The 25,524-nt window shown below is 39.9% G+C and overlaps 2 protein-coding genes across 3 annotated transcripts in view; one reads left to right on the top strand and one right to left on the bottom strand.

Annotated features, from left to right (window-relative positions):
- The window catches only part of Polk (DNA polymerase kappa), a 58,435-nt gene extending 55,440 nt beyond the window's left edge, over positions 1-2,995 (bottom strand). For both annotated transcript variants that reach the window (XM_032899005.1, XM_032899006.1), the window contains exon 1: positions 2,624-2,995. The gene's annotated coding sequence lies outside the window, so the exon portion shown is untranslated. The remainder of the gene's footprint in view (positions 1-2,623) is intronic.
- Positions 2,996-3,177: 182 nt separating this feature from the next.
- Cert1 (ceramide transporter 1) overlaps positions 3,178-25,524 on the top strand; it is a 103,294-nt gene continuing 80,947 nt past the window's right edge. Inside the window, exons 1-2 of the mRNA XM_032899008.1 lie at positions 3,178-3,552; positions 10,715-10,849. Coding sequence (XP_032754899.1) covers positions 3,457-3,552; positions 10,715-10,849 — 231 coding nt within the window. The 5' untranslated portion in view covers positions 3,178-3,456. The remainder of the gene's footprint in view (positions 3,553-10,714; positions 10,850-25,524) is intronic.

Here is a 25,524-nt window from a genome sequence, read left to right as displayed (position 1 = left end):
TTTTATTTTCTGTATACATAATCTGTCTCTTTAATGGCTGAACACTTTCACATGGATATGTGCATATGCACCAACAGGCGTGTGAATGTGTATGTACGTTGTGTGTGTGTGTGTGTGTGTGTGTGTGTGTGTGTGTGTGTGTGTGTGTGTGACTGTGGAGGCTAGGCCAACTTTTGAGTGTTTTCCTTAATTGCTTTCCACCTTGTTCTTAGGGACAAGGTCTCTCACACAGCTTGGGAATACATCGTTTCAGCTGGTTTGGCAGGCTCCTGAGCTCTTGGGATTCATGTGTCTCCACCCAGACAGCTCTGGAATTACAGATGTGCACCATACTGCCTGGCATTTCCATGGATGTTAGGGAACTGAATTCAGGTCCTTAAGTTTGAGCAGTATCTTTCCAGCATCAAAATCATCCCACAATTTCTCAATTAATTCGATAAGCTCTTTCATAGTCTTTTGGAAAACATTAAAAACATCCGAATGGAAAAGAAGACCAGGACAATTTCTTCATTGTCTATATAAAACCAAACAGCAATTAAATCAGTACAGTATTGGTATAGATATAAATATATCAAAGGAAAAGAATGAAGCCCAGTGGCAGGGCTATACATCGGGTTTTGTATATGTCATAAAGGTGGCATATTTGTGTAAGAATAAGAACAGTCTGTTAAGGGTGGTTGCTGAGGTGTATGCCTTTAATTGCACAGCACTTGAGAGGCAGAGGCAGGTGGACCTCTGTGAGTTCAGGGCCAGCCAGTCTACAGAGCAAGTTCCAAGATACCCAAGGCAACACAGAGAAACCAAATCAAACCACCAAACAATCAATATACTAAAACAACAATAACAACACCCCCCTACACACAGACACCCCTCAAATAAAGAATAGACTTCAATAAAATGCTGGGTCCAAATGCCCAGTTGCAAAAAAACAAAAACAAAAAACAAAAAACAAAAAAAACAAAAAACAAAAAAAAAACCCAAAACAACAAAAAAAAAAAACCCAAAACCAATAATTAATTTCTTACTTCATTCTATACACTAAAGTAAATCCCAAGCTATACAAGGTCTAAAACTAAAGCTAACGAAAATGTGGAGCACTGTGCAAGGATTCGAAAAGACAAGACAGCTGAGCAGCTATCGATTTTGTTATGGAGTAAAGAAAGCCGTGCCTTTATTCCTGCATGGCTATTCCACTAACAGTAATAATGCAGGCCATAATTTCTAACGTGGTAATCTAATCACCATACAAAAACCTTCCTGTGCTTAAAATATTCTGGCCTTTAGTACAATGGACCCACGTAGCAAGGCAGTTCCTCATACAGCAACACTAAATAGAAGGAAGCAATTTTCACCCGAGCAAGCGGGAGTTGGGTGTTGGTAGTCACAATTACTCAAAACCAAAATGAGTCACAAAATAAATTGAAGGTTTTATTTAAAAATTAAACATAACATTAACATAATTTCTGTTAATCTAAATGGCATTGTGAAGTGAATTCCTCAATGTTTACGAGCATGTTTATTTAAGAGCAGTGATTCTAAAACCTAGTACAAGAATCAGAAAGTCTTAAACATATTTGACTCAGAAAGGAAAGCAAACTATTCTAAATGTATACTCTTGTAATTTACAAAGTCTCTCTCTCTCTCTCTCTCTCTCTCTCTCTCTCTCTCTCTCTCTCTCTCACCTTGGGTTATGTTTTAACACCTTGACAAGGTATTCTTAAAAGATTTATCTCTTAAGATTTTAATCATTTGAATGGTTTTCAATTATGTTTGTCATGACTTTATGATGGAAACTCATTTGTATCTGACATACAGTAGATTTAGACTCTACTGCATTTAGTGTCTCCACTAACGCTTCTACACGAGTATTTCTCAGGGTTACTGCCTATCATTACATAGAGTGTAGGACTCTTCTATTGCTCCCAGAGTTTTTTGTTTGTTTGTTCGTTTGTTTCATAATCATTGTGCCTTAACACCCGAAACACTCAAAATTTCCTCTTACTTTCCCATCTGGGTAGCAAGCAGAAATTCTTTTTTACAATTTAATAAGGAAATTCAAAGTTGTAAATTATCAGTAATTTGATAGCTATCTATTGTCTAATTCCTTATTATTTAGTAAAACTCGCGTTTTGATCTTAATGATAGAAAGTTTCTATTCAAACTTTCCTGTCTTTCGGGGAGGAAGAAGATGGTTAACTCAGGGTCTCCAGGGGAGATACTTGCTTACAACTAAGAGAAAACTTCAGGATATAATAATATCCTTATATCTGCTTTTAAAAAGTTCTTTAAACGTCATTTGTTCTCTGACAATCTCAACATTACTTTCCACAAGATAAAAATTCTATAAATTAACAAAGCGAAAATAGCCTGAAGGAATTCTTCCTTTGACAGCAGTAAACCTCAAGTATTAAATCTATTTCCGAAGACACAGACAGTAGTCCTTCGGAATTAGCAGTGACTGTTTTAGAGAGGGAAAAAAAAATCTTCAGTTTGCGATTGGAGAGATCATAAACTCCTAACCTGAGTAAAGCGACTGAGCCTCTATCATTTTTTTGACCAGGCAAGTTGCAAAGATGTTCCCGGGCTTTCCGGAAAGCAGCGTCTCACCACCCAACATCCTCACCTGAGGGTTCTCACGTCCCGATTCGCAGGCTCGTCATAAACACGCAAGGCAGAATCGGAAGCCAGGCTGGACCGAAGGGGCACGCAACTGTCAAAAGAAGCCCACTTGCCCTCAGAAGGTTCCCCTAGGCAACCAGTCTTCCGCGCGCCCAGGACACACACACCAGTTGCCTAGGATTGCGACTACAACTCCCAGGAGGCTGCGCGGCGGACAGAGCGCCGGCCTTCCCAGAATGCAGCGCAGCGCTTTCCCTGTTCAGCTCTCTCCTTTCCCTGCTCCGCCTCCTTCCCTACCCGTCGTCACCCGGGAGGGCCGGAGGTAGGGAGCGTCGAGAGCCGCCGGGAGGGGCCCGGGGCGGGGTGGAGGGAGGATGGGAGGACGGAGGGGAGGGAGCTGAGAGAGGAGGGAGGGTAAATAGTGGACCCGGCAGGAAGATGGCGGCTGTAGCGGAGGTGTGAGTGGATCTGGGTCTCTGCTGTTGGCTTGGCTCTTCCCGTCTTCCTCCCCTCCTCCCTCCCTGACTGAGGTTGGCATCTAGGGGGCCGAGTTCAGGTGGCGGCGCCGGGCGCAGCGCAGGGGTCACGGCCACGGCGGCTGACGGCTGGAAGGGCAGGCTTTCTTCGCCGCTCGTCCTCCTTCCCTGGTCCGCTCGGTGTCAGGCGCGGCGGCGGCGGCGCAGCGGGCGCGCTTCGTCCCTCTTCCTGTTCCCTCACTCCCCGGAGCGGGCACTCTTGGCTGTGCCATCCCCCGACCCTTCACCCCAGGGACTAGGCGCCTGCACTGGCGCAGCTCGCGGAGCGGGGGCCGGTCTCCTGCTCGGCTGTCGCGTCTCCATGTCGGATAACCAGAGCTGGAACTCGTCGGGCTCGGAGGAGGATCCGGAGACAGAGTCCGGGCCGCCTGTGGAGCGCTGCGGAGTCCTCAGCAAGGTGAGCAGCCCGTGGGGCCATGGATCCACTGCCTGGACTCACCTGCCGCGAGACGAGGGGAGCCGCTCGGGACCTGGGGTGGGGCTGGACCGGGAGGCACGGACTGTCCCCGGGCGGGGGCTGCGGAATGTGCTGGGGTGCGGGGCCGAAAGGTCGTTTTGGAATGAGTGCCTCGCCAGGGATGGGATAGGAGGTGCTTGGGACTGTCCTTACTCCTAGACCCCCTAATCTCTGGATCTTGTCAGCTTTGGTCGAGGACCTTGGAAAGCTTGTGTTAAATCTACGATCTAGTTTGGAAGGCAAGGTGCATCTGGTATCTTGGAACCTAAGGCCGCAGCTGTCTGGGGTGTAGGAATCTGGGTTGGGCAACCGTGGTGTCTGAAGAAGTACTGGACACGGGGACAGTTAAATCGACCTTTAAAACTATCTTTTGGAGCCCCCCCCACCCCCCACACACACCAGAATGGGGGGAGGGGTGTTCAGCTCTAATGGGTGTAATTTAGGCAAACCAGTTGATTGGCTTTGGCCTTGAAATCTGAGATCGTAAACTTCGAGGTGTGAGTGATCTTTGGTGTAGAAAGTGTGTGCGGCACTTCTGTACTTTGCCCCTCCTTGTCCAAGTTCAGAAAGGAGCTATTGAATTGGCACGCTGTGGATAAGAAATATTAATAGTAAGTTGAAACGTGTCAGAGTGAAGACCGACCTTTAGTTCAGGAAAAGGAGCATTTTTTTTTTTTTAAGTAATTCAGTATTTGTGCAGAAAAGAAAGACATTTTTTGTTGTTTTATTTTCCCTCTGTACTTTTAAAAACTCTTCAATTTTCTTTCTTCTTTTCTTTCTTTTTTTTTTTTTTTAAACCTAGATTGCATTTATAGGGTTGAAAATGAGTGGTCTTGTTAATATTTCACAGTGTGTTGTATTTTACGTTTTTGTTGTGGGGAGACCCAGTTAGTCTTTTTGACTTCCCTGTCCTTTTCTGTTAAACTTTAAGAAATGCTTAGAGCAAGCAGTTAGTTTCCAGAGGGAGAGTCGGGGCTGGTCCCTTAGCAAGCTGGTCATAAGATACCAAGTCATGTGCTAATGGCCATTAAGAAATCATTGTACTTCTAATATTCTTGAACATCACTTCTGGAATTGTCTGAAATTTAGGCTATTACATAGTCTTTAGCTGAAAGGGCCTGGGATAGACTTAAGAATACAAGGCTTCTAAGTGTTAACTTATTTACATAGTAGAAAATTATGTTGTATTTAATACTGTGATTATTTTTGAAATTTTAATGTAATGCTTTAAGTAAAGTGAAGCTCTCCAGTGTTTATTTAGATTTAATGCATCTTTATAATTTAAGACTCTATTGAACATGATGTGTACTACGTTTGCATTTTCAAATGGTTATAAAATGGGTTCTTTGTCTCTCCTGATTGTGATAGTTTCCTTGTCTTCAGATGAGAGCCAGAATGCCATATTAGTATTTTGTTCAAGAATTTTATGGAGCAAACTTTACTTTTGACTTGTTTGTTTCTTTGAGACAGGGTTACTCTGTCAAGCCATAGCTGTCCTAGAACTCACTTTGTAGATCAGTCTAGCCTTGAGCTTACATAGATCCACCTGCCTCTGCCTCTGCCTCTGCCTCTGCCTCTCTGCCTCTCTGCCTCTCTGCCTCTCTGCCTCTCTGCCTCTCTGCCTCTCTGCCTCCTCTGCCTCTCTGCCTCTCTGCCTCTCCTGCCTCTCTCTGCCTCCCCTCTCTCTGCCTCCTCTCTGCCCTCTGCCTCCCCTAGTGCTGGGATTAAAAGTGTGGGCTCCTGATGCCTGCCTTACTTTTGACTTGCTGATCATCACTCTTTGGATGTTGAAGAATTGGAATGGTGAAAAAAATCATACGCTCTGTGATCTGTTGTACAGAGCAGGGCGTGACGTATAGTGTGACTCTGAACCTGGGACATGGCAGAGTTGGGTTCACTTAATCCTAGCACCCAGGATGCTGAAACAGGAGGATTGTGAGTAACCAACCTACCTATCTAGTAAAGCCTTTGTCTCCCAAAATCATTTTTGAAAGAAGGATTCTATTTGGCTATGTCCGTGAATTTTGACTATTCTGTATATATACAACCAATAGTAGTAAAATCTTACCAATAGCTGTAAAGAAAAATGTCCTGAAATTTATGGGAGGCAGAAGCAAGTGGATATCTGAATTCCAGGTCCAGTGTGTGTGTGTGTGTGTGTGTGTGTGTGTGTGTGTGTGTGTGTGTGTGTGTGTGTGTGTGACTGTGTGTGGTTATACATAATGTTCTATGGAGATTTTATTTTTATATGTATACGTGTTTGCATATGTACATGTGTACATCTGCTTGGAGGCCAGAGATCTAAAACTGAGTATCTTTCTCAATCTTCTGCCTCGTTCCTTGAGACACGGTCTCACTAAACCTACAGCTTGTGATTTAGCTGGACTGGTTTTAGTCAGCAAGCCTCCTATTTCCATCTCCCCACTCCTAAGATTATAGGCATATATGCCACCACTGTGCTTGGAATTCTTATGTGGATATTAGGAATCAAACTCAAGTCTTCATGCTTACTTAGCAAGTGCTTCACAGTCTGAGCCGTATGTCTCTCTTTTTTCTAGAAGGTGCTTTGTTTAGTTTGGGACATTGTTAGAGAGCACCAGTGGCATCATGCATGCTAGGCAAGTGTTCTGCTATACTATGGCTGTAGCCCCATTAAAGGAACCTTGCACTGAATAAGTACATGCACACTGGATGATACATGTTTTTTAAGGTTAATGTCTTTTGTAATTTGAACCCTTTGTAATTTATCTGATAATTTAAGCAAGAACTAGTTTTCAACATCTTTTCTTTTTCCTTTTGTTGAATTATATAGATAAGTTCCAATATTAATCCTTTTTTTATTGTCTCATAAATTTGGAATGGGTTTGGAATTGAGGGGATTGAAATTTGTATCAAAAATAGGCCCATCCAAACCTTTTTCTTCCTTTTAACATGGTAATCAGAAATACCTATAAGACAGTTCTTAATCATGTTGTTTCCAGAAATCCTTGATAAGTTGTAATTGTATGTAGTTATGAAATATAAGATGGAACATGGTTGAGGAAGGTTTGTACCTTAGCACGTTAGAGGAACAAATCCTGGGTAAATGAGAACTTGGTCAGCTTTCCTGAGTCTCTCCATGGTTACCTTACGTCACCACGAATTTGTTAGCTGCTTGTTGGCTGACTTGCTTGAGATGAAGTCTCACTAGGTAGTTCTGGCTGGCACAGAACTTGCTATTAAGAAAAAGTTAGCCTGAGACTTACAGAGATTTCCCTGCCTCTTGTCTTTCTAATGCTGGGAGTTAAAGTGTAGGCCACCAGTTCTGGTTCTTTATTTTGAGACAGAGCTTTGTTAAACATGCCAGACTAGCTTCTAACTCATAACCCAGCTCCCAGAGCTTCATGTTAGGATAGACATGACCTAGCGTACTTGGCTGTTTGAGGCCATCCCAAATGCTGTCCTTACAAAGCCTTTTATTACATAAATAGTATCTCTTTCCATTGGGTCCATTGTGTGGACATTTTGGTTCTGACTTTTTGTCGTCGTCCTGTTGTTGTTGAATTCGTGATTGTCAAACTTAGCAACAGGAAGGAGTCTTTGTTTTCTTATAATATCTAAGATGCAATCCTTGTTAACTTGGTGGATGGACCAAATATGGGCAGAAAAAAAGGCAAAGTCCTGCTTTCTTGGGTGTAATAATAGCAAATAACATTATTGAGTCCGGAAGCCTATGCCATCTGTTGATTCTGCTATAAGAAAATAATGTAGATTATAAATGTATACCAGAGTTCCTCTTTTACCTTAGAAAGGTTCTAGAGAGAGAGGTTGATGGCTAAGCTTCCTTATCTGTGCATAATTACACTTCAAACTGAGTTAATAGGACAAGCTGGGCACTGTTCTAAAATTTTCTTATGTAATCTTAACACTAAGAGAGAGATTTGATTGACAGCAAAACACAGAGAGGGCACATGGCCACAGTTACTGGTTCATAGAGGGTAATGATGGGCAGCAAGGTAAGATTAATCTATGGAGGGTCTTGATAAAGATTAGGAAATTGTCCGTGTAAGTTTCAAGGCTGGAGCCTCAAGTAAGGGGGTACGTTTAATAGTATAATAAGATTACTCTTAAAAGGAGAGGTTAAGAGGGGTAATGTTACTAAGAGGTCTCTAGAATCTAGGAAACTGAACATTTTATTGGACTCATTGAAAATTGGGAAGACAAAGCAAATTTAAGGTTGATGGCAAAGAAAGATTAATAAGATTTGGTGATAATCTCATAAAGATTAATAAGATTTGGTGAGGAAGGGAATAGTCAAGTCATGAGTATCCTGTATGACTTTGCTAGTTATTTTCATATTCAGCCATTCAAACAACATGTGAAAAAGAAAAAATTAAGTAACCTGCGTGTTCCCCCAGCTCAGGTAACAAAATTGGGTCTGTTTAGTTGTGTCTGCTGTTCTATTCATACATCTGATGCTAAGCCAGCTTTAGTCTTCATGACTGTAGTAATACAATCAAAGAAAACAGTAAATAGGGAGGAATCTACCTTACAGGAGATGATTTCAGTTGTGTTTGTTTCAAGTGCGTACGTAGCTAAGTGCTGGCTTAGTCACAAGCTGTTAGAACTAAAGAAGTACTGCCGAGAGACCCCTCAGAAAAGAGTGAGCTAAATTATCAGCATGGGTGAGCTCCCAGAAGTGGCTTATAATAATGAAGATTAGATTTAAAAGCAGAACCAATCTCAAATGTGCCTAATTTCGAAATAGAAATATAAAAGATTTCTCAATGGGTGAAGAGCCTCAGCTATACACTGTTTAATCCTCCAGCTTAAATTAGTTTGTAGAATTGTTTGTTAAAGCACCAGACATAAATAAAATTTAGAAAATCAAATATTCCTATGAAATTAAATTTCTACCTTTGTCAGTTTCTTTTCTTTTTCTTTCTTTCTTTTTTTTTAATTAACTTGAGTATTTCTTATTTACATTTTGAGTGTTATTCCCTTTCCCGGTTTCCAGGCAACATCCCCCTAACCCTTCCCCTCCCCTTCTTTATGGGTGTTTCCCTCCCCATCCTCCCCCCATTGCTGCCCTCCCCCCAACAATCACATTCACTGGGGGTTCAGTCTTAGCAGGACCCAGGGCTTTCCCTTACACTGGTGATCTTACTAGGATATTCTATGAGGTCAGAGTCCAGGGTCAGTCCATGTATAGTCTTTAGGTAGTGGCTTAGTCCCTGGAAGCTCTGGTTGCTTGGGGTCTCGAGCCCCTTCAAGCTCTTCCAGTTCTTTCTCTGATTCCTTCAACGGGGGTCCTATTCTCTATTCAGTGGTTTGCTGCTGGCATTCGCCTATGAATTTGCTATATTCTGGCTGTGTCTCTCAGGAGAGATCTACATCTGGCTCCTGTCTGCCTGCACTTCTTTGCTTCATCCATCTTGTCTAATTGGGTGGCTGTATATGTATGGGCCACATGTGGGGCAGGCTCTGAATGGGTGTTCCTTCTGTGTCTGTTTTAATCTTTGCCTCTCTATTCCCTGCCAAGGGTATTCTTGTTCCCCTTTTAAAGAAGGAGTGAAGGATTCACATTTTGATCATCCGTCTTGAGTTTCATGTGTTCTAGGTATCTAGGGTAATTCAAGCATTTGGGCTAATAGCCACTTATCAATGAGTGCATACCATGTGTGTTTTTCTGTGATTGGGTTACCTCACTCAGGATGATATTTTCCAGTTCCAACCATTTGCCTATGAATTTCATAAAGTCATTGTTTTTTGATAGCTGAGTAATATTCCATTGTGTAGATGTACCCACATTTTCTGTATCCATTCCTCTGTTGAAGGGCATCTGGGTTCTTTCCAGCTTCTGGCTATTATAAATAAGGCTGCGATGAACATAGTGGAGCACGTGTCTTTTTTTATATGTTGGGGCATCTTTTGGGTATATGCCCAAAAGAGGTATAGCTGGATCCTCAGGCAATTCAATGTCCAATTTTCTGAGGAACCTCCAGACTGATTTCCAGAATGGTTGTACCAGTCTGCAATCCCACTAACAATGGAGGAGTGTTCCTCTTTCTTCACATCCTCGCCAGCATTTGCTGTCACCTGAGTTTTTGATCTTAGCCATTCTCACTGGTGTGAGGTGAAATCTCAGGGTTGTTTTGATTTGCATTTCCCTTATGACTAAAGATGTTGAACATTTCTTTAGGTGTTTCTCAGCCATTCGGCATTCCTCAGCTGTGAATTCTTTGTTTAGTTCTGAACCCCATTTTTAATAGGGTTGTTTGTCTCCCTGCGGTCTAACTTCTTGAGTTCTTTGTATATTTTGGATATAAGGCCTCTATCTGTTATAGGATTGGTAAAGATCTTTTCCCAATCTGTTGGTTGCCATTTTGTCCTAACTACAGTGTCCTTTTGCCTTACAGAAGCTTTGCAGTTTTATGAGATCCCATTTGTCATTCTTGATCTTAGAGCATAAGCCATTGGTGTTTTGTTCAGGAAATTTTTCCAGTGCCCATGTGTTCAAGATGCCTTTGGCAGTTTCTTGATTGTTATCTTAACTATATCAAGACCTGAGCAAATCATTTTAAATATGCAGTCATCTGTTCTATAGAGGAAGAGTTAAAACTGATGTGAGCTTAGTAAAGATTAATGATGTAGACTTTTTTCTTTGCCGTAGTTATGACTATTATACTATTGGTATATGGGACTGGCTTACAACAAGAGTGGAATTTTGGTGATGACTGAAGTAGACGTCTTTAGGAGGCTGAGTTTGTGGTGTAGGAGAGAGCCTGTGTAACCGAGTTATTCCACGTTACTTTATACAGGGACCAGAGCAATTTAAATGTCAAGGTGATGAAGAAGGGAGCCTGAGGGGATGCAAAGATCACGGCAGAACTTTATAAATGTACAGGAAAATGTTAACGTTTTGTTTTCTAGCTATTAAAGTAAAATTACTGAAAGCCATCATATACTAGAAGTATCTTAATATTTTAACTAATTATTTTACTGTTTATTATAATTGATATGCCTTTTTCAAAGTTTTGTGTTAAAATTTTGGAAAGTTTCAATTTCTAAAATACTGACTTATTTTTTTTCCCCTTTTCCTTTTTCTTCTTTCTATCCCTAGTGGACAAACTATATTCATGGGTGGCAGGATCGTTGGGTTGTTTTGAAAAATAATACTTTGAGTTACTACAAATCTGAAGATGAAACAGAATATGGCTGTAGGGGATCCATCTGTCTAAGCAAGGCTGTGATCACGGTGAGTACCTGTCCCCATGCAGTAAGTGTTCACCAGCAACGACTGCATATCAGGATGGCTTTGGGTGCTACGAAACCTTCACCCTTCTGTAGAGTACTGCCACATGCTGCTGTTTTGTATAAACATAAAGGTTTTATTTATTCAGTTGACTTTGAGAACAAAGAGTAGTAGATTACTTCATAACTGATGAGATTGGGACAATTTATAGGTTATTTAAGAAGTAAAATTGAAAAATATCTGTTTATTTAAATGATTTAGCAAAGCACATATTCATTTGCCGCCTTTTCACACAGATACCATGACTATGGAGTTGAGGGTCTGTGCTAACTATATAGTTAGAATGCACGATCTGCAGTTCAGTTTCTATAACAGGATAAACTTTTGTTTGTTTGTGTTTGTTTTTGAGACAGGGTTTCTCTGTAGCCCTGGCTGTCCTGGAAATCACTCTGTAGAGCAGGCTGGCCTCGAACTCCTAAATGCTGGAACTATAGTCATTGCCACTACCTCCTGCCGGAAGAAACACTTGAAATAAAAGTATAAGTGCTTTCTAAATTTTAAGGTTTCCTTTGGTCTCTTTTAAAGGAGTGCCTCACTTTTGTTGAACCATTCTTGGTTTCCATAGACACACCTTTCTTGTCTTACAGTGTGTGGTCATGACGTAAATAATGTTAATGTAAATGATGCTGTACAGCGTGAGAACAAGTGCACTGGCACAGACCAGTCTAGAAGCTGACAGCTGACTGTTTAAGCATCTAACTCAACTTCTTGGGATCAAAGTATGTTATTAGAACACATTAAAAAGGCTTATTGGTTGAGTGTGGTCAGCCAGCATGCCATAGACATTTGTAATCAAAGCAAAAGAAATGTTAGCTATGGCAGGATAGTTAAATAGGAATTAGCTAAGAGAGCCACGTTGTAAAATCTAAAAATATGCTGAGACAAAAACAATTGAGATTTTATTGTTCCACTCAAAAGTCTAGTTCTCTTATGATAAAATTGCTTATAGAAGTAGAAGGTGCTCTTGGAATTCCTCTTACTGTCTACATTTGACTGCACATTGTTGATGTTTTATATCAAGAAAAAGCTTGCAGTATTTCTCCATCTGTTTTTGTATGTTCTATGCACCACTTTCTTGTGTATTCAACTTAGAGAACAAAATCTTAATTGAACGTCAGATTAGCTAAACGGGTTGTTTGGAAGTGTCTGACAGTCTGTCTGGTTTTTTGGTTTTTTTTTTTTATCATTATTTTTGTGGACAGACTAATGAGAGGAAATATTCTTCATAATCTTAGTCTTTTTATGGTCCTTTCCCATCCCTCTTCTTTTGCATATTAATTGCAGTATTGATTATTAAAATAGGATTTAAATTTTGTTTGTTTCCTAAGTCGCAGTATTCCCAGAATGGGTTTAGTTGTAGTTATTCTGTTTTGCACTATAGAATGTACTAACTGTATTTCTGAGGAAGGAGTAATGATAAGCACATTCATTCATCTGCTGGGGGGAACAGGTCACTGCAGATATCTTTGTTACAGCTGTATTTGTATGCAGAATGGCTAGGTTTACTGGGCTGCGCCACAGTAAAAAGACATAGTCATAGACTGGCCTTTAGATACTGTAGGTAGATACAGGAACAAATGCTAGCATTGATTTTTGTGGTTGTTTTCAACTTCAGTCTGTTCCTTGCTTTTAGGCCTCATGGTCTTTTTGCCTGTATTCCAAGGAGATTACAAAAATAGAAATACATATAAAAACTTCAGAGTGAAATTTACAAATAAGTAGTTTTAACTTTTTAAAAGAAAACTAATCTAATATTCTTCGTTAAGTAAGTATCCGTTGTCGTTTTTAGCCTTACTGTGCGTGGGCTGTTGTCTCTGTCACCTCCTCTCTGGTGATGGAGTAAATAGTGACATAGAACTTGTTGTGTGGTGCTGTTATGAAATTGATAGTAGTCATGTAAGAACAAATCTGGACTTGAAGAGTCATGATCTGTATGTGTGATAGTGAGGATTGAACTCAGAGCTTCAGTCTCCACCACTGAGCTGTTCCCAGATTTCTTACACACTTGTGTAGTGATGGTGTCACGGAGATACCCAGGCAGCCTCTCAACTGGGAATATTCCAGCATCAGCCTTCTGAACAGCTAGGATGACAAACCTGTAACACTAGGCAGACATGCTTGCACTGTAATGATTTTAAAATATTATTTATTGGTAGATGTAGTTTGTGAGCTTTTTACCTTAGTTATGGAGCCTAATCCATTATTGTCCCAATCCAGTCCATATAAAAAAACTTGGTCTTTGGCCTTGTGATACTTGGGTGAAATTATTTAAAGAAAGTGTTTTCTTTGAGAGGTTTTTGTTTGTTTACTTATTAGGTATTGGATTAGGAATATATGGTAAAAAACAGTGCCCGTTTACTTTGTAAAAAGGAGCTTTTTATGTATAATGTGCATGGAGAAAGATGACTTTCTCAGTTAGTAAAGCTTAATAGTTATTTGCTTAAGATCCAGCATGTCTTATAAAACTTGTCATATGTTTGTTATAATCAACAGCAAATGTTTGCTAGGCATGGTAGCAGAGTCCTGTAGTCCAAGCACTCAGGGATGACGCAAGGAATATCCTTAATTCTCTATCTAGCTGGACTGCAGAACAAGACAGACAGATAGACAGACAGACACACACACACACACACACTTAACTTTTAATTTAAAATTCTTTAAAAAAATAACTGAACATTATTTAAAATTATTTTGCTACTTAAAAGTTACAAAGTAAAAGCATAACCATTTTCCTTATTCCTGCAGTCAAGAAGCATCCAGAGGTCTGGTTTTGGTGGTCCTTCCTGAGACTGTAAATGCTTTTGCAGCATTTTTATAGTCTTGAGTTTTACTTTCACTGGTCTCTTATTAAACTTACTGGTGTACTCTTGATTTCCCTTATTGTAAGGAGTCCCCCTGCCTGCTGTGATGGTGCTCTTTCAAAAAAGCATTGCTGTCCTTGTAGATGCTCACTCTTGTAAGGCTCCCAGCACTGGGAGGCTATGGGAGGAGTGTCATAGAATTTGAGGCTAGTCTGGGCTACACAATAAAATCTTGTCTCAAAATACAACAAAACACTAAAAAAAAATGGAATGCTACTTTTACGTTAAGTATCAAAGTAGTTAGGTTTAGGAAAATATTAAAATACTTGTCAAACTTTTAGATTAATGATGGGACTTAATATTCTAAGTTGATTATTTTATTCATTAAGTTTAATGACTTTATATCTTCTAGATCATTTTTATTCTTCAACTTTTATTTAATTTTTTAAAAAGATTTATTTATTTTATGCATGTGAGTACACTGATGCTGTCTTCAGACACACCAGAAGATGGCATCAGATCCCATTATAGATGGTTGTGAGCCACCATGTGGGTGCTGGGAATTGAACTCAGGACCTCTGGAAGAGCAGTCTGTGCTCTTAGCTGCTGAGCTGTCTCTCCAGCCCTAATACTTTATTTTAATTTTTGTGTATGAGCATTTTGCCTACAGTATTATGTGCTTCATGTGTATACCTGCTACTTGTGGAGGCCAGAAGAAGATGTAGGATCCCCTGGAACTAGAATCAGAGTTGTAAACACCTGTGTGGGTGCTGACAGCTGGGTCCTCTGTAAGCAGCCGGTGCTGGCTCTTCATCAGCAGCTGTCTCAGCCCTTATAAGTCCTCACATGTCTGTTTTCTTTTTTCTTCCTATTTTAATCATTTTTACACTAGTGCTCTTACTCAAAGACCATATTGCCTCATAGGTACCTACATTTTCATGTTGATGTGATGTTTGAATTTTGATTATTTGTTGAAATTATTTTACATTCAAGAATGATAGGAATTGTAGCTTCTTATTTTCCCAGCTAACTAACCATGCATTTTAGTACCATTATTTCATACCCCTTTGAAATTGCTAGTTTTAGTATATATTATAAAGTGTGTTTTGAATTTTTTACTCTCTTATGTTCATTTGGCATATATATGCCTTTTTAAAATCATATTTAAAATTGCTTTGATATTATCTCATCAGTCAGTTCCTTAAACTGCTAGTAATGTTTGTGAAGAGGAAAGAAGTGGAAAAATTATTTATCTGTTTTTGTTTGCATTTACTGAAATTAGAAGATGTTTTGTGAAATATGTATAGAGATTTTTTGGTATGATGAAGCCTGTGATATCTTTAGAACTGGTGTATTTATAAGACTAGCTCTCATTTTGGACAGTTAACTTTGCAAATTAATAATCCTCAGACCTTTTAAATACCAAGTGAATGGAATTCCTGTTCTTTTCACCAGAGATTGCTTATAGGGACACTTATTACCAATTCCATGTTATAAGATTTTCAGAAAGAAACTGATAAGAAGTGAAAATATTTGCTGCTGGAAATAAAAATAACATTAAAGCCAAATAACTCCCAGGTCAATAGGGATTATGAGAGTGGGAGTTGAAAGATGTGGGCAAAAGTAAAGAGGTCGGGGCGAGCAGTAAGGCTCAGCAGGTGGAGGAGGAAAGGCGCTGACTCTGAGAGCCCCATGGCCTGACTTTACTCCCTGGAGCAGAAGGATGGTGAAAGTAGGGAGCCCAGTGTCACACAGCTGTGCTAGGACCTCCACACCACATGCCGTGCCGGTGTCTCCACACACAAACGGTAAAGTCGGGAGCTTTTCATCTTAAAATTAAAGAGACTGATTAAGATGTAAAAAGGTAAAACAAAGAAACATTAAAATTGAGAACATTGAAAATAAGTTAAATAAAGAGAGTGGTATCTCAATATTTTTTTCTTTTTTGTTTTGTTTTTGAAAATATACAATATTTTCTGATTATCGTTTTCCCTCCCTCAGCTCTTCCCAGATCCTCCACACCCATCCAAATGCATACCTTACTCTGCAGGCAGGTCACTAGTGTAAGTCAACGGCTTTGTGCCCGGGCCGATGTCTCCCTCTCTCCTCTAGTGCTCTGCACAGTACCTTTCTTTAGTACCATGAGCAGTACTTTGCAGGGTGAAGGCTTTAGGTAGGCATCAGCTCAACATCTCTGTGCTGAGTGAATTACCACCACTGCTTTTGATTATGCTCATTCTTTCTGCTGATTATGAGAGAAAACCTGTTCCATGCTTGATCATTTAATGTGTTCTGTGATCTTGACTTTTATGTTCATGAGACATTCTCCCTTTGTGTTTGTGTGTCCAAATTTCCCTTTTTTTAAAGGACACATATAGGAATAGTGACTTATTCTACTTCGGTATGAGCTCATTCTAACTAATAATAGTTTTGAATAAGGTCATGTGCTGAAGTTGTCAGTTGTAAACAAATGAGTTTGAATTGACATCATTCACCCATAACAGTGCCATGCTTATATATCTGCTTCCCAGTTATGTTTTTTATCACACGCATGAACATAGATAGGGAAAATGACTGTATGATGCATCTTGTTTCATGCAGGACATACAGGAACATGACTTAAATTCTTAAGGAATCTCTTTAAAATTTTAGTTTGATTCTTTTTAAAAATGTATGTTGTTTGAGAATTTCATGCATGTATACAATGCATTTTGTCCATATCTACCTCCGCTCACCCTTACTCTCCTTGGACCTCTTCAAATACTTTCTTCTCCCAACTGCATGTCCTTCTTAAAAATAGCGCATTCAGTCTGGTTGGTGCTACTCAATGGACATGAGTGTAGGGCCATCCACTGAGCATGGGCAGCACACTAGGGCTCACACTTCGGAAAAAATCCTCTCACTAACTCCTCAGGTAGCGCAGGCCTTAGAGGCCTCCCTCCCATCTATCATTTAACTTTGATTGGCTTGATCTTGTACAAGTCTTGTGTAGGCGACCACAGCTGCCATATGGGCATGAATGCAGTGGTCCTGTCGTCTTCAGAAGGCACTGTTGATAGTAATCTTCCTGGAACCCTGGCTCTTAAAATCCTTCCGCCTCTTTCATGAAGCTTCCTGAGCCTTCAGAGGAGGAGTGTGATGTAGATGTTGCGTTTAGGACTGAGCACTCCACCATCACCCAAATCCTGTTAATTAGTTAATGTCTTATTTTCTAGATTTTTCTGAAAATCATGTTTTATATTTTTTAAAAATATAAAATATCATGAATAAACTACAAAATCAAACCTCAGTTCAAAGAGCCAAATTCTACTTTTGAGATTAATGAATATTCCCAAGTTTCAGTTTCTTTTCTCCCCTCCCTTTTAAAAATGTTTTTTTAAAGTAATTTTTTGTTTTATACATGTGTACATCTTACTGGGATTGGGATTTAGCTGGCTGGTAGAGCACTTGTCTAACAAGCACATGGCCTTGGGTCCCTGGGGGAAACAAAGAGCTAGAGCAATGTGTGTTTCACATCTCCTTCCACGGTCTTGGAATTACAGGCCTTTGTACTGTACTTGGTTTATGTGGAACCGAGGATCAGATCAGCTCTTTGTACCTGGTTGGCAAGCCTTCTGCCACCTGACCACCGTCACTGACCTAACCCATGCCTCCTTAAACTGGGAGATAAGACCAAGCATGGGATGATTATATGTTTAAAAGAAGTATTAAAGTTGTGTGTGTGTGTGTGTGTGTGTGTGTGTGTGTGTGTGTACTGCACATAATTGATTATCAATTTTCTTTGTTTTGTGAAAGACTTGTATTAGAAGCAAAGCCTACAATTCAAAAAAATGATAAGAGAAACTGACTAATGAAGGGAAACAGATTCTGTTGACACAGTAGAGCGAGAATATGTTCTTTCATACCATGAGTAGATTCTCATGCATTTTTTATGAGTTCCTTTTATCAAAGAGTATTGTTTAATAACTTTATAAAGTTGTCTGTGTGCGCGCGCGCGCGTGTGTGTGGCATATGCACATTGATGTACAGACTTTTGTGTAAGCACAAGCTGACGTCACAGCAGTGTCCTCTGCACCTTACTATCTGGTATCTTCGTTAGGATTACCATTGGTGTAATGAAGCAACATGACCAGGGTTACTTGCAGATGAAACAGTTTATTAAGCTTCCTTACAACCATGTGTCACTAAAGAAAATCAGGACGGGAACTCAAACAGGACAGGTACCGGGAGACAGGAGGAGGCTATGGAGGAGTGCCCAGTGAATTGGCTTGCTCCCCATGGCGCTTGCTCAGCACCACCAACCTGGGGAATGGCACCACCCACAATGGGCTGGGCTCTTCCACATCAATCCCTAGTTAAGAAAAATACTTTACAGCCTTGCCCACAGCCCAGTCTTCTGGAGAAATTTCTCAATTGAGGTTCTGTTCTCAGATTACAACTCTAGCTTATGTCAAGTTGCCATAAAACTAGACATTGCACCAGGGGGCAGAATCTCTCACTGAACCAAAAGCTCAGCAGTTTGAGTAGGTTAGCTAGCCAGTGAGCTTCAGGGATCCACCTATTTCGCCTCACAGGCACATGCCAGCATGCTTGGCTTTACATGAGTTCTGAGTATCCAAGGTTGGGCCCTCAGATCTGCACAGTAGGCTCTTTACCAACACACAGCCTTCTATGCCTCTCCGCCCATTCTTTATGCAGAAGCTGGTGGCTGTGCTATTCCTTTCAGCAGTGTGAATGGACAGTAGGTGCAGAATGGTCAGACTAAAGGAAAAGGATCGTTATAATGATCGTTCAGAAGAGATGAACAGAGCAGCCCCTCTTCTAATCTGCTGCTTTTCTGACTGGCACTTTGACACTCATTGCTGATCATACAGTTTCTCATCTGGAATGCCTTTCCTGTTTCCAGTCTCCTTTTAAGACACAATTTTTCAATTGAACCATTCTAGGTGTATGTGCTTTTAGTATAAGATTTTCTAAAAACAAAAGAACCAGATGATGTTCATGTGCTTAGCAGTGCGCTAGATATTTTGCAATTTATTAAAAGGTGAAAATCATTATTTCTGTGGAAGGAAACTAAAGGTTAGAGAATAGGTACTTTTCAATATTATATTTAAAAAATCAATTTAGTACTTAAGTTGTATGCATGGCCTTCTGGATAGCTGAAGGTAATGGTTAACAGCTTTTCAAAAATTATCTCTTTAAAGAGAAAATAACTATATCTATAAAATTTTTATATACTACCACCTTCAACATTACTTGTAGACAGATAATGCCAAACTACAATATAATTACATTTTAATGTGGAAACAGTCTCCTACAGGCTTCCTTCCCACTGCTACAAGGCCTTGTGAGCAAAATTAGACATGTGTCACTGAAATAGAAGGAGCACTAGTAAAGGGAGAGTTTGAAGTGTTACCAGAATGACTATTCATTCATTCAAAATCTAAATAGATCTTCATCAAAGTCATGAGGTAGATCAATCTATAAGCCATTTAAAAGCCAGAGAACTGTATAAAGAGATTAATTTTTGTCCAATTTTTGTTAAGGCAGTAAATGTGATTTAAAGACATAGTTGTCTAAATAAAACCTTCCTAAGACCAAAACCAAACAAAGAAACAAAACAACCTAGAGTCCGTTAGACAGGATCTCTATTTAAAAATAAGACAGAAACAAAAGTTATAATGAGCTATTGCATAATATTGGGAAGGAATTTACAAATCAAGCGAGGGAAATTCCTCACACTTTTGAAATAACGATGAAACAAAAGAAAACTAATGGCCTGTATTTTAAATAGAATTAAGCACATTCATTGAGGATATGAAAATTAATAAGGATTTTCAAAGACTGAAAAGAGCCAAGAAAATAAAAGTAAGGCAAGGTTAATAAGGCTATTAGTAGGAATGATAGCCATAAGAGCAACTAACACTCCTGTTAAAGGAGAAAGTGTTCTAACCCAGGAGAACTTTGGGGGACTGGGAAAGACTTACTTTGCAAAGGCTCACTAGGTAAGTATCTTGAATGTTGAAGGTGTGCTATCTTTGCGTGTACCTCAAAGAATGAGCCAAGTAAGAACTGAAACTATTAAGTTTAAGTTGATTATTTCAAGTATTTCACCCCAGTGTCCGAAAATAATTCACCCAACAGAGTGAACTCTGAGACATATACTAGTAAAACAATTAGATTTGAAAGATAAAAATCCTTATAAAGGAATGAATATAAAAGCAAAAGAATTAAAACTATCTTAAAACTTATTTGGAAGCACAAGAGACCTCAGAAAGCAAAGGCAATCCTGAGTGGAGAGGAATGGTTGGCTGTAATACTGTATCTGATTCATGTTACATTACAGAGTCATAGTAACACACACACACACACACACACACACACACACACGCATGCACACACACACACACGCATGCACATGCATGCACATCAATGGAACAGAATAAAAAAGATTCAGACATAAACTCACAAAGATACAGCCACCTGGTGTTGAGCAAAGATACCAAAAGTGCTCACTGGAGGAAAAACAGTTCTCAAATAAACAGTGCTGTGAAAACTGTAACTTTCTGGATACACGAAACTAGATCTTTATGTCTCACCCTGCGCAAATGGTAACTCCACATGGCCAAGGACTTTAGCATAAGACCTGAACTCAAGGTTTGTGGATGAAAAAGTAAACTACTTGAAGATAAAAGCATAGATAAGATTTTTCTGATAGGACTGCAGCCATTCAGGAAATAAAGTCAGTGATCAAAAATGCCACCTCGGGAAGTTAAAAGCTTCTGACAGCAAATGAAACGCTTAGCCAAGTGAGGAGATGGTTTACACAATGGGAGATCTTTGCCAGCTCTGTAGCTAAGTGTTCCTATCTAGAGGAATCTAAAACTTGAGGTGGAAGGCACTCCAGTCTTAAAGAGAAAGACATAAAGACCTAAAATCAGGGTTTTCAAGACAAATGGCCAAAGAAAAGTTTTTTAAATGTTCAACATCTTTATCAGGGAAATTCTAAACAAAACTACTTTGAGACTTTTGTTACATCTCAGAATGGCTATTACAAGAAAGCAAATGAGAACACATGCAGGCGAGGGTGTCGGGAATGGAGGTCCATTATTCACTGTTGCTAGGAATGAAAACTGATGTGGCCACTTTGGAAATCAGTGTTGAAGTTTCTCAAAAAGCCAAAAATCGAATTACCCCATTGTATGACCCAGCTATACGACCTTTGGTTGGCTATACATTCAATGGATTCCACATCTTATACAGACACTTAGGAGATTCTCATCTATGGTTAGTGCTATTCTATTCATAATATCAGGAAGTGAAATCAACCTATGTGTCTCTCAACAAAGAAATGGGTAACGAAAATGTGGTACATATGCAGAATGAAACTATCCAATTGTAAAGGAAAATGAAAGGTGACATTTGCAGGAACATGAGTGAATCTGAAAAATACTACGTGAGATTTACTCAGGCTCAGAAGGGTAAGCATTATATGGTATCTCTCACATGTAGATCTTAGCTTATAATTTTTATATATTTTATTTTCGTAGGAGTAAGTGGGTATAAACAACAGAAAACTTTAGGGGAATTCCCTAAAGTGGAATTAGGGGAGGAAGGTTGATTTGACTCATCCGAGTAGAAGGGAAACACTGGGAGCAATAGGATTTAATTAGTAACTGATGACAGGGTCATGGGGAAGGTGAACCAAAAGTAAACATGAAAATGCCATAAAGAAGCCTGCTACTTTGTAAACTAACTTAAAAAGAGACAGCACAGCACTGGATGCTCTTCTGGAGGACCTGAGTTAATTCCTAGCACCCACATAGTGTCTCACACCATCTATAACCCCAGTCCTAGGGGATCTGATGTGCTGTTCTAACTTCTGTGGGCATCAGGTATACAAGTTCTTAAATCTGAAAAAAAATGTTAAGTAAATCATTTTTGAAAGATAACTTCAAGTTAGGTTTTTATATTTAGAGAATTAGTTTGGAAAGAATTTGTTTTAGGGGCTCCTTAAGGTCATTGAAATGTCTGTGATCAAGTAATTATTATCAAATAAGTTCTGTTAAGTTCTTTATTATTTCCAGTAGACTTATCATTTTAAGGATATATCTTAAGGACTCTTCAGTCATATTTTTAATGTAATCTTTACACATTATAAAATAAAAGGTGTCATATCTGACCTTGAGAATCACAATGCCTACCATTTTGTTTCAAGTTGAATAATAGCAGCAAACCCTTATATTTCCTCCATGAATTTGATTTTCAGAAGTAACAGGTCTGACTGAATATAATTTAGCTCGGTGCTAGATGCTAAATAGTTATTTTTTGGCCAAAATAGGCCAGAGTTAGGCAGAGTAAAGCATATCCAAGATGTGTATTTATAGTCATTTTTTGAACATTTTTGTTTTGGTTTTTATTTTTGAACAGGTGACATAGACCTTAAATGCAATGAGTTCCATATATAATTTATAAGCACGATGGAAAAAGTATACTGCATTTGTAACCCTGAAATGAAATTTGGCTTTTTTTTTTTTTTCCTTTTTAAATTATTTTATTTAATTACACTCCAGCAGTTGTCTCTCACCCACTGCATGTTCCTACTCTGGCAGTTCCTTATCTCATTCCTTCTCCACTTTGCCTCCGAGAGGGTGCCCCCCCCTACACACACACACACCATGCATCTCCTGTCCTGTCCCTAGAGCCTCAAGTCTCTCAAGATTATAAGGATCTTCTTGCGCTGAGGCCTGACCAGGCAGTTCTCTGCTGTATGTGCTGAGGGCCTAAAACCAGCTCATGTTATGCTGCCTGGTTGGTGGCTCAGTCTCTAGGAGCTCTCAAAAGTCCAGGATGGTTGGGACTGCAGGTCTTCATATTGGATTGTCCTCCCTTCAGCTTCTTCAATCCTAATACAATCATAGGGGTCCCCGACTTCAGTCCAGTGGTTGGGTGTGAGTATCTGTGTCTTGTCTCAGTCAGCCTCTGGTAGGGCCTCTCAAAGGACAGCCATACTAGGCTCCTGTCTGTAAGTACATCAGTAGTGTCAGGCCTTGGTGTGCCCGCAGGAAATAGATCCCAATTGGGCTCCTCCACTTGAGACCCTATCTAGCTCCTGGAGATAGACTCTTCAAGTTCCCTCTCCCCACTGGGCATTTCAGGTAAGGTCACCCCCATTGAGTCCTGAGATTCTCTCAGATCTCGTGTCTCTGCTACATTCTAAAGGATCCCTACAACTCCAAACCCAGAGACTGCATATTTCCATTCATTCTGTTGGCCCTCCGGACTTCTCTCCTGTTAGCCCCCATTCCTGATCCTTTTTACCCTTTCCAATCTCTTTGCCGTTTCCAACCCAGGTCCCTTCCTTTCTTGTCTCCAGTGATTATTTTCTTCCCCCCTTTTCATGGGATTTAAACATCAACTTTTGGGTGTTCTCGCTTGTTAAATTTCTTACAGTCTGTGCATTGTATCTTGGGTATTCTGTGTTTTTTCACTAATATTTATTTTTCAGTGCGTACATACCATACATGTCCTTCTGGGTCTGGATATCTCCTTTAGATAATCTTTTCTTTTCTTTTCTTTTTTTTTTTTTTTTGGTTTTTAACTATTGACTCTGTTGATAAATATTTAAATACTGAACAAAATAAAACAAATAAGTAGGTAAAATATTGAACAAGATAAGATCCACAGATCTCTCTGGCCATGTGCCAGTGTGACAAGGAGCTGCAGGCCCTGCAGTGCACAGCAATCCTTAGAGCCCTGAGTCCCAGCTGTGAGGGGTGGTCACCATGCCGCCTGGATGAAAAGACTGTAACTCAGCTATGATGGCATGTTTTCTGTATTAAAACTGTCTTTCTTCATTTATTCAAGTTCTGATTTATGTTGTCATTAGTGAGAAATTTCTTGAAAACCGTAATTTTTTTGTTAGAAACTTTTTTAAATTTACATTTCAAATGTTATCCCCTTACCTGGTTTCCCAGCCATAAACCCTCTATCCCATGCACCCTCCCCCTACTTGTATGAGGGTGTTCCCTCTCCCCAACAACCCACCCCTTCCCGCCTCCCTGACATTCCCCTACACTGGGGGTTCCAGCCTTGGCAGGATCAAGGGCTTCTCCTCCCATTGACTCCCAACAAGACCATCCTCTGCTACGTATGCAGCTGGAGCCATGGGTCTGTCCATGTGTACTCATTGGATGGTGGTTTAGTGCCTGGGAGCTCTGGTTAGTATTGTTGTTCTTAAGGGGTTGCAAACATGTTCTGCTCCTTCAATCCTTTGTCTAACTCCTTTCAAATGGGGACCCCATTCTCAGTTCAATGGTTGGCTGCTAGCATTCCCCTCTGTATTTGTCATGCTCTGGCACAGCCTCTCAGGAAACAGCTATATCAGGCTCCTGTCAACATGTACTTCCTTGACATCAGCAGTATTGTCTGGGTTTGGTGGCTGTGTGTATATGGTCTGGATCCTCAGGTGGGGCAGGCTCTGAATGGCCATTCCTTCAATCTCTGCCCCAAACTTTGTCTCCATATCCCCTCCTATGGATATTTTTGTTGCCCCTTTTAAGAAGGACTGAAGCATCCCCACTTTAGTTGTCCTTTTTTTTAAGCTTCATGTGGTCTGTGGATTGTATCTTGGGTAAGTCAAGCTTTTGGGTTAATAACCACTTATCAGTGAGTGCATACCATGTGTGGGGTTTGTTGTTGTTGTTATTGTGTTACTTCATTAAGGATGATATATTCTAGTTCCATCCATTTGCCTACGAATTTCATAAAGTCATTGTTTTTGATAGCTGGGTAGTATTCCATTGTGTGGATGTACCACATTTTCTGTATCCATTCCTCTGTTGAAGGACATCTGGGTTCTTTGCACCTTCTAGGTTTATAAATAAGGCTGCTATGAACATAGTAGAGCATGTGTCTTTGTTATACATTGGAGCATCTTTTGGGAATATGCCCAGGAGTGGTAGAGCTGGGTTCTCAGGTAGTTCAATGTCCAATTTCTGAGGAACTTACAGACTGATTTCCAGAGTGGTTGTATGAGTCTGCAATCACCCTAACAATGGAGGAGTGTTCCTCTTTTTCCACATCCTCCCAGCATCCGTTGTTACCTGAGTTTTTTATCTTAGCCATTCTCACTGGTGTGAGAATCTCAGGGTTGTTTTGATTTGCATTTCCCTGATGACTAAGGTTGTTGAACATTTACTTATAGAAGCTTCTCAGCCATTTGATATTCCTCAGCTGAGAATTCATTATTTTCCTCTGTACCCCATTTTTTAATAGGGTTATTTGACTCTCTAGAGTCTAACTTGAGTTCTTTGTATAGATTGGATATTAGCCCTCTATCATATGTAGGATTGGTAAAGATCTTTTCACAATCTATTGGTTGCCATTTTGTCCTAATGACAGTGTTCTTTGCCTTACAGAAACTTTGCAATTTTAAGAGGTCCCATTTGTCAATTCTTAATCTTAGAGGATAAACCATTGGTGTTGTGTTCAGGAAATTTTCCCCAGTGGCTATGTGTTTGAGAGTCTTCCCCACTTTTTCTTCTATTAGTTTGAGTGTATCTGGTTTGATGTGGAGGTCCTGGATCCACTTGGACTTGAGCTTTGTACAGGGTGTGATAAGAACGGATCGAACGTGCTGAACTCCAGTTGAACCAGCATCATTTGTTAAAAATGCTATCTTTTTTCCACTGGATGGTTTTAGCTGCTTTGACAAAGATCAAGTGACCATAGGTGTGTGAGTTCATGTCTGGGTCTTCAATTCTATTCCATTGATCTACCTGCCTGTCTCTATACCAATACCATACACTTTTTTTT

Source organism: Rattus rattus, chromosome 3 (assembly GCF_011064425.1).
Source record: "Rattus rattus isolate New Zealand chromosome 3, Rrattus_CSIRO_v1, whole genome shotgun sequence".
Taxonomy (NCBI): domain Eukaryota; kingdom Metazoa; phylum Chordata; class Mammalia; order Rodentia; family Muridae; genus Rattus; species Rattus rattus.
The sequence above is the reverse complement of the archived record's forward strand: the minus strand, read 5'-3'. Positions and strand labels throughout refer to the sequence as shown.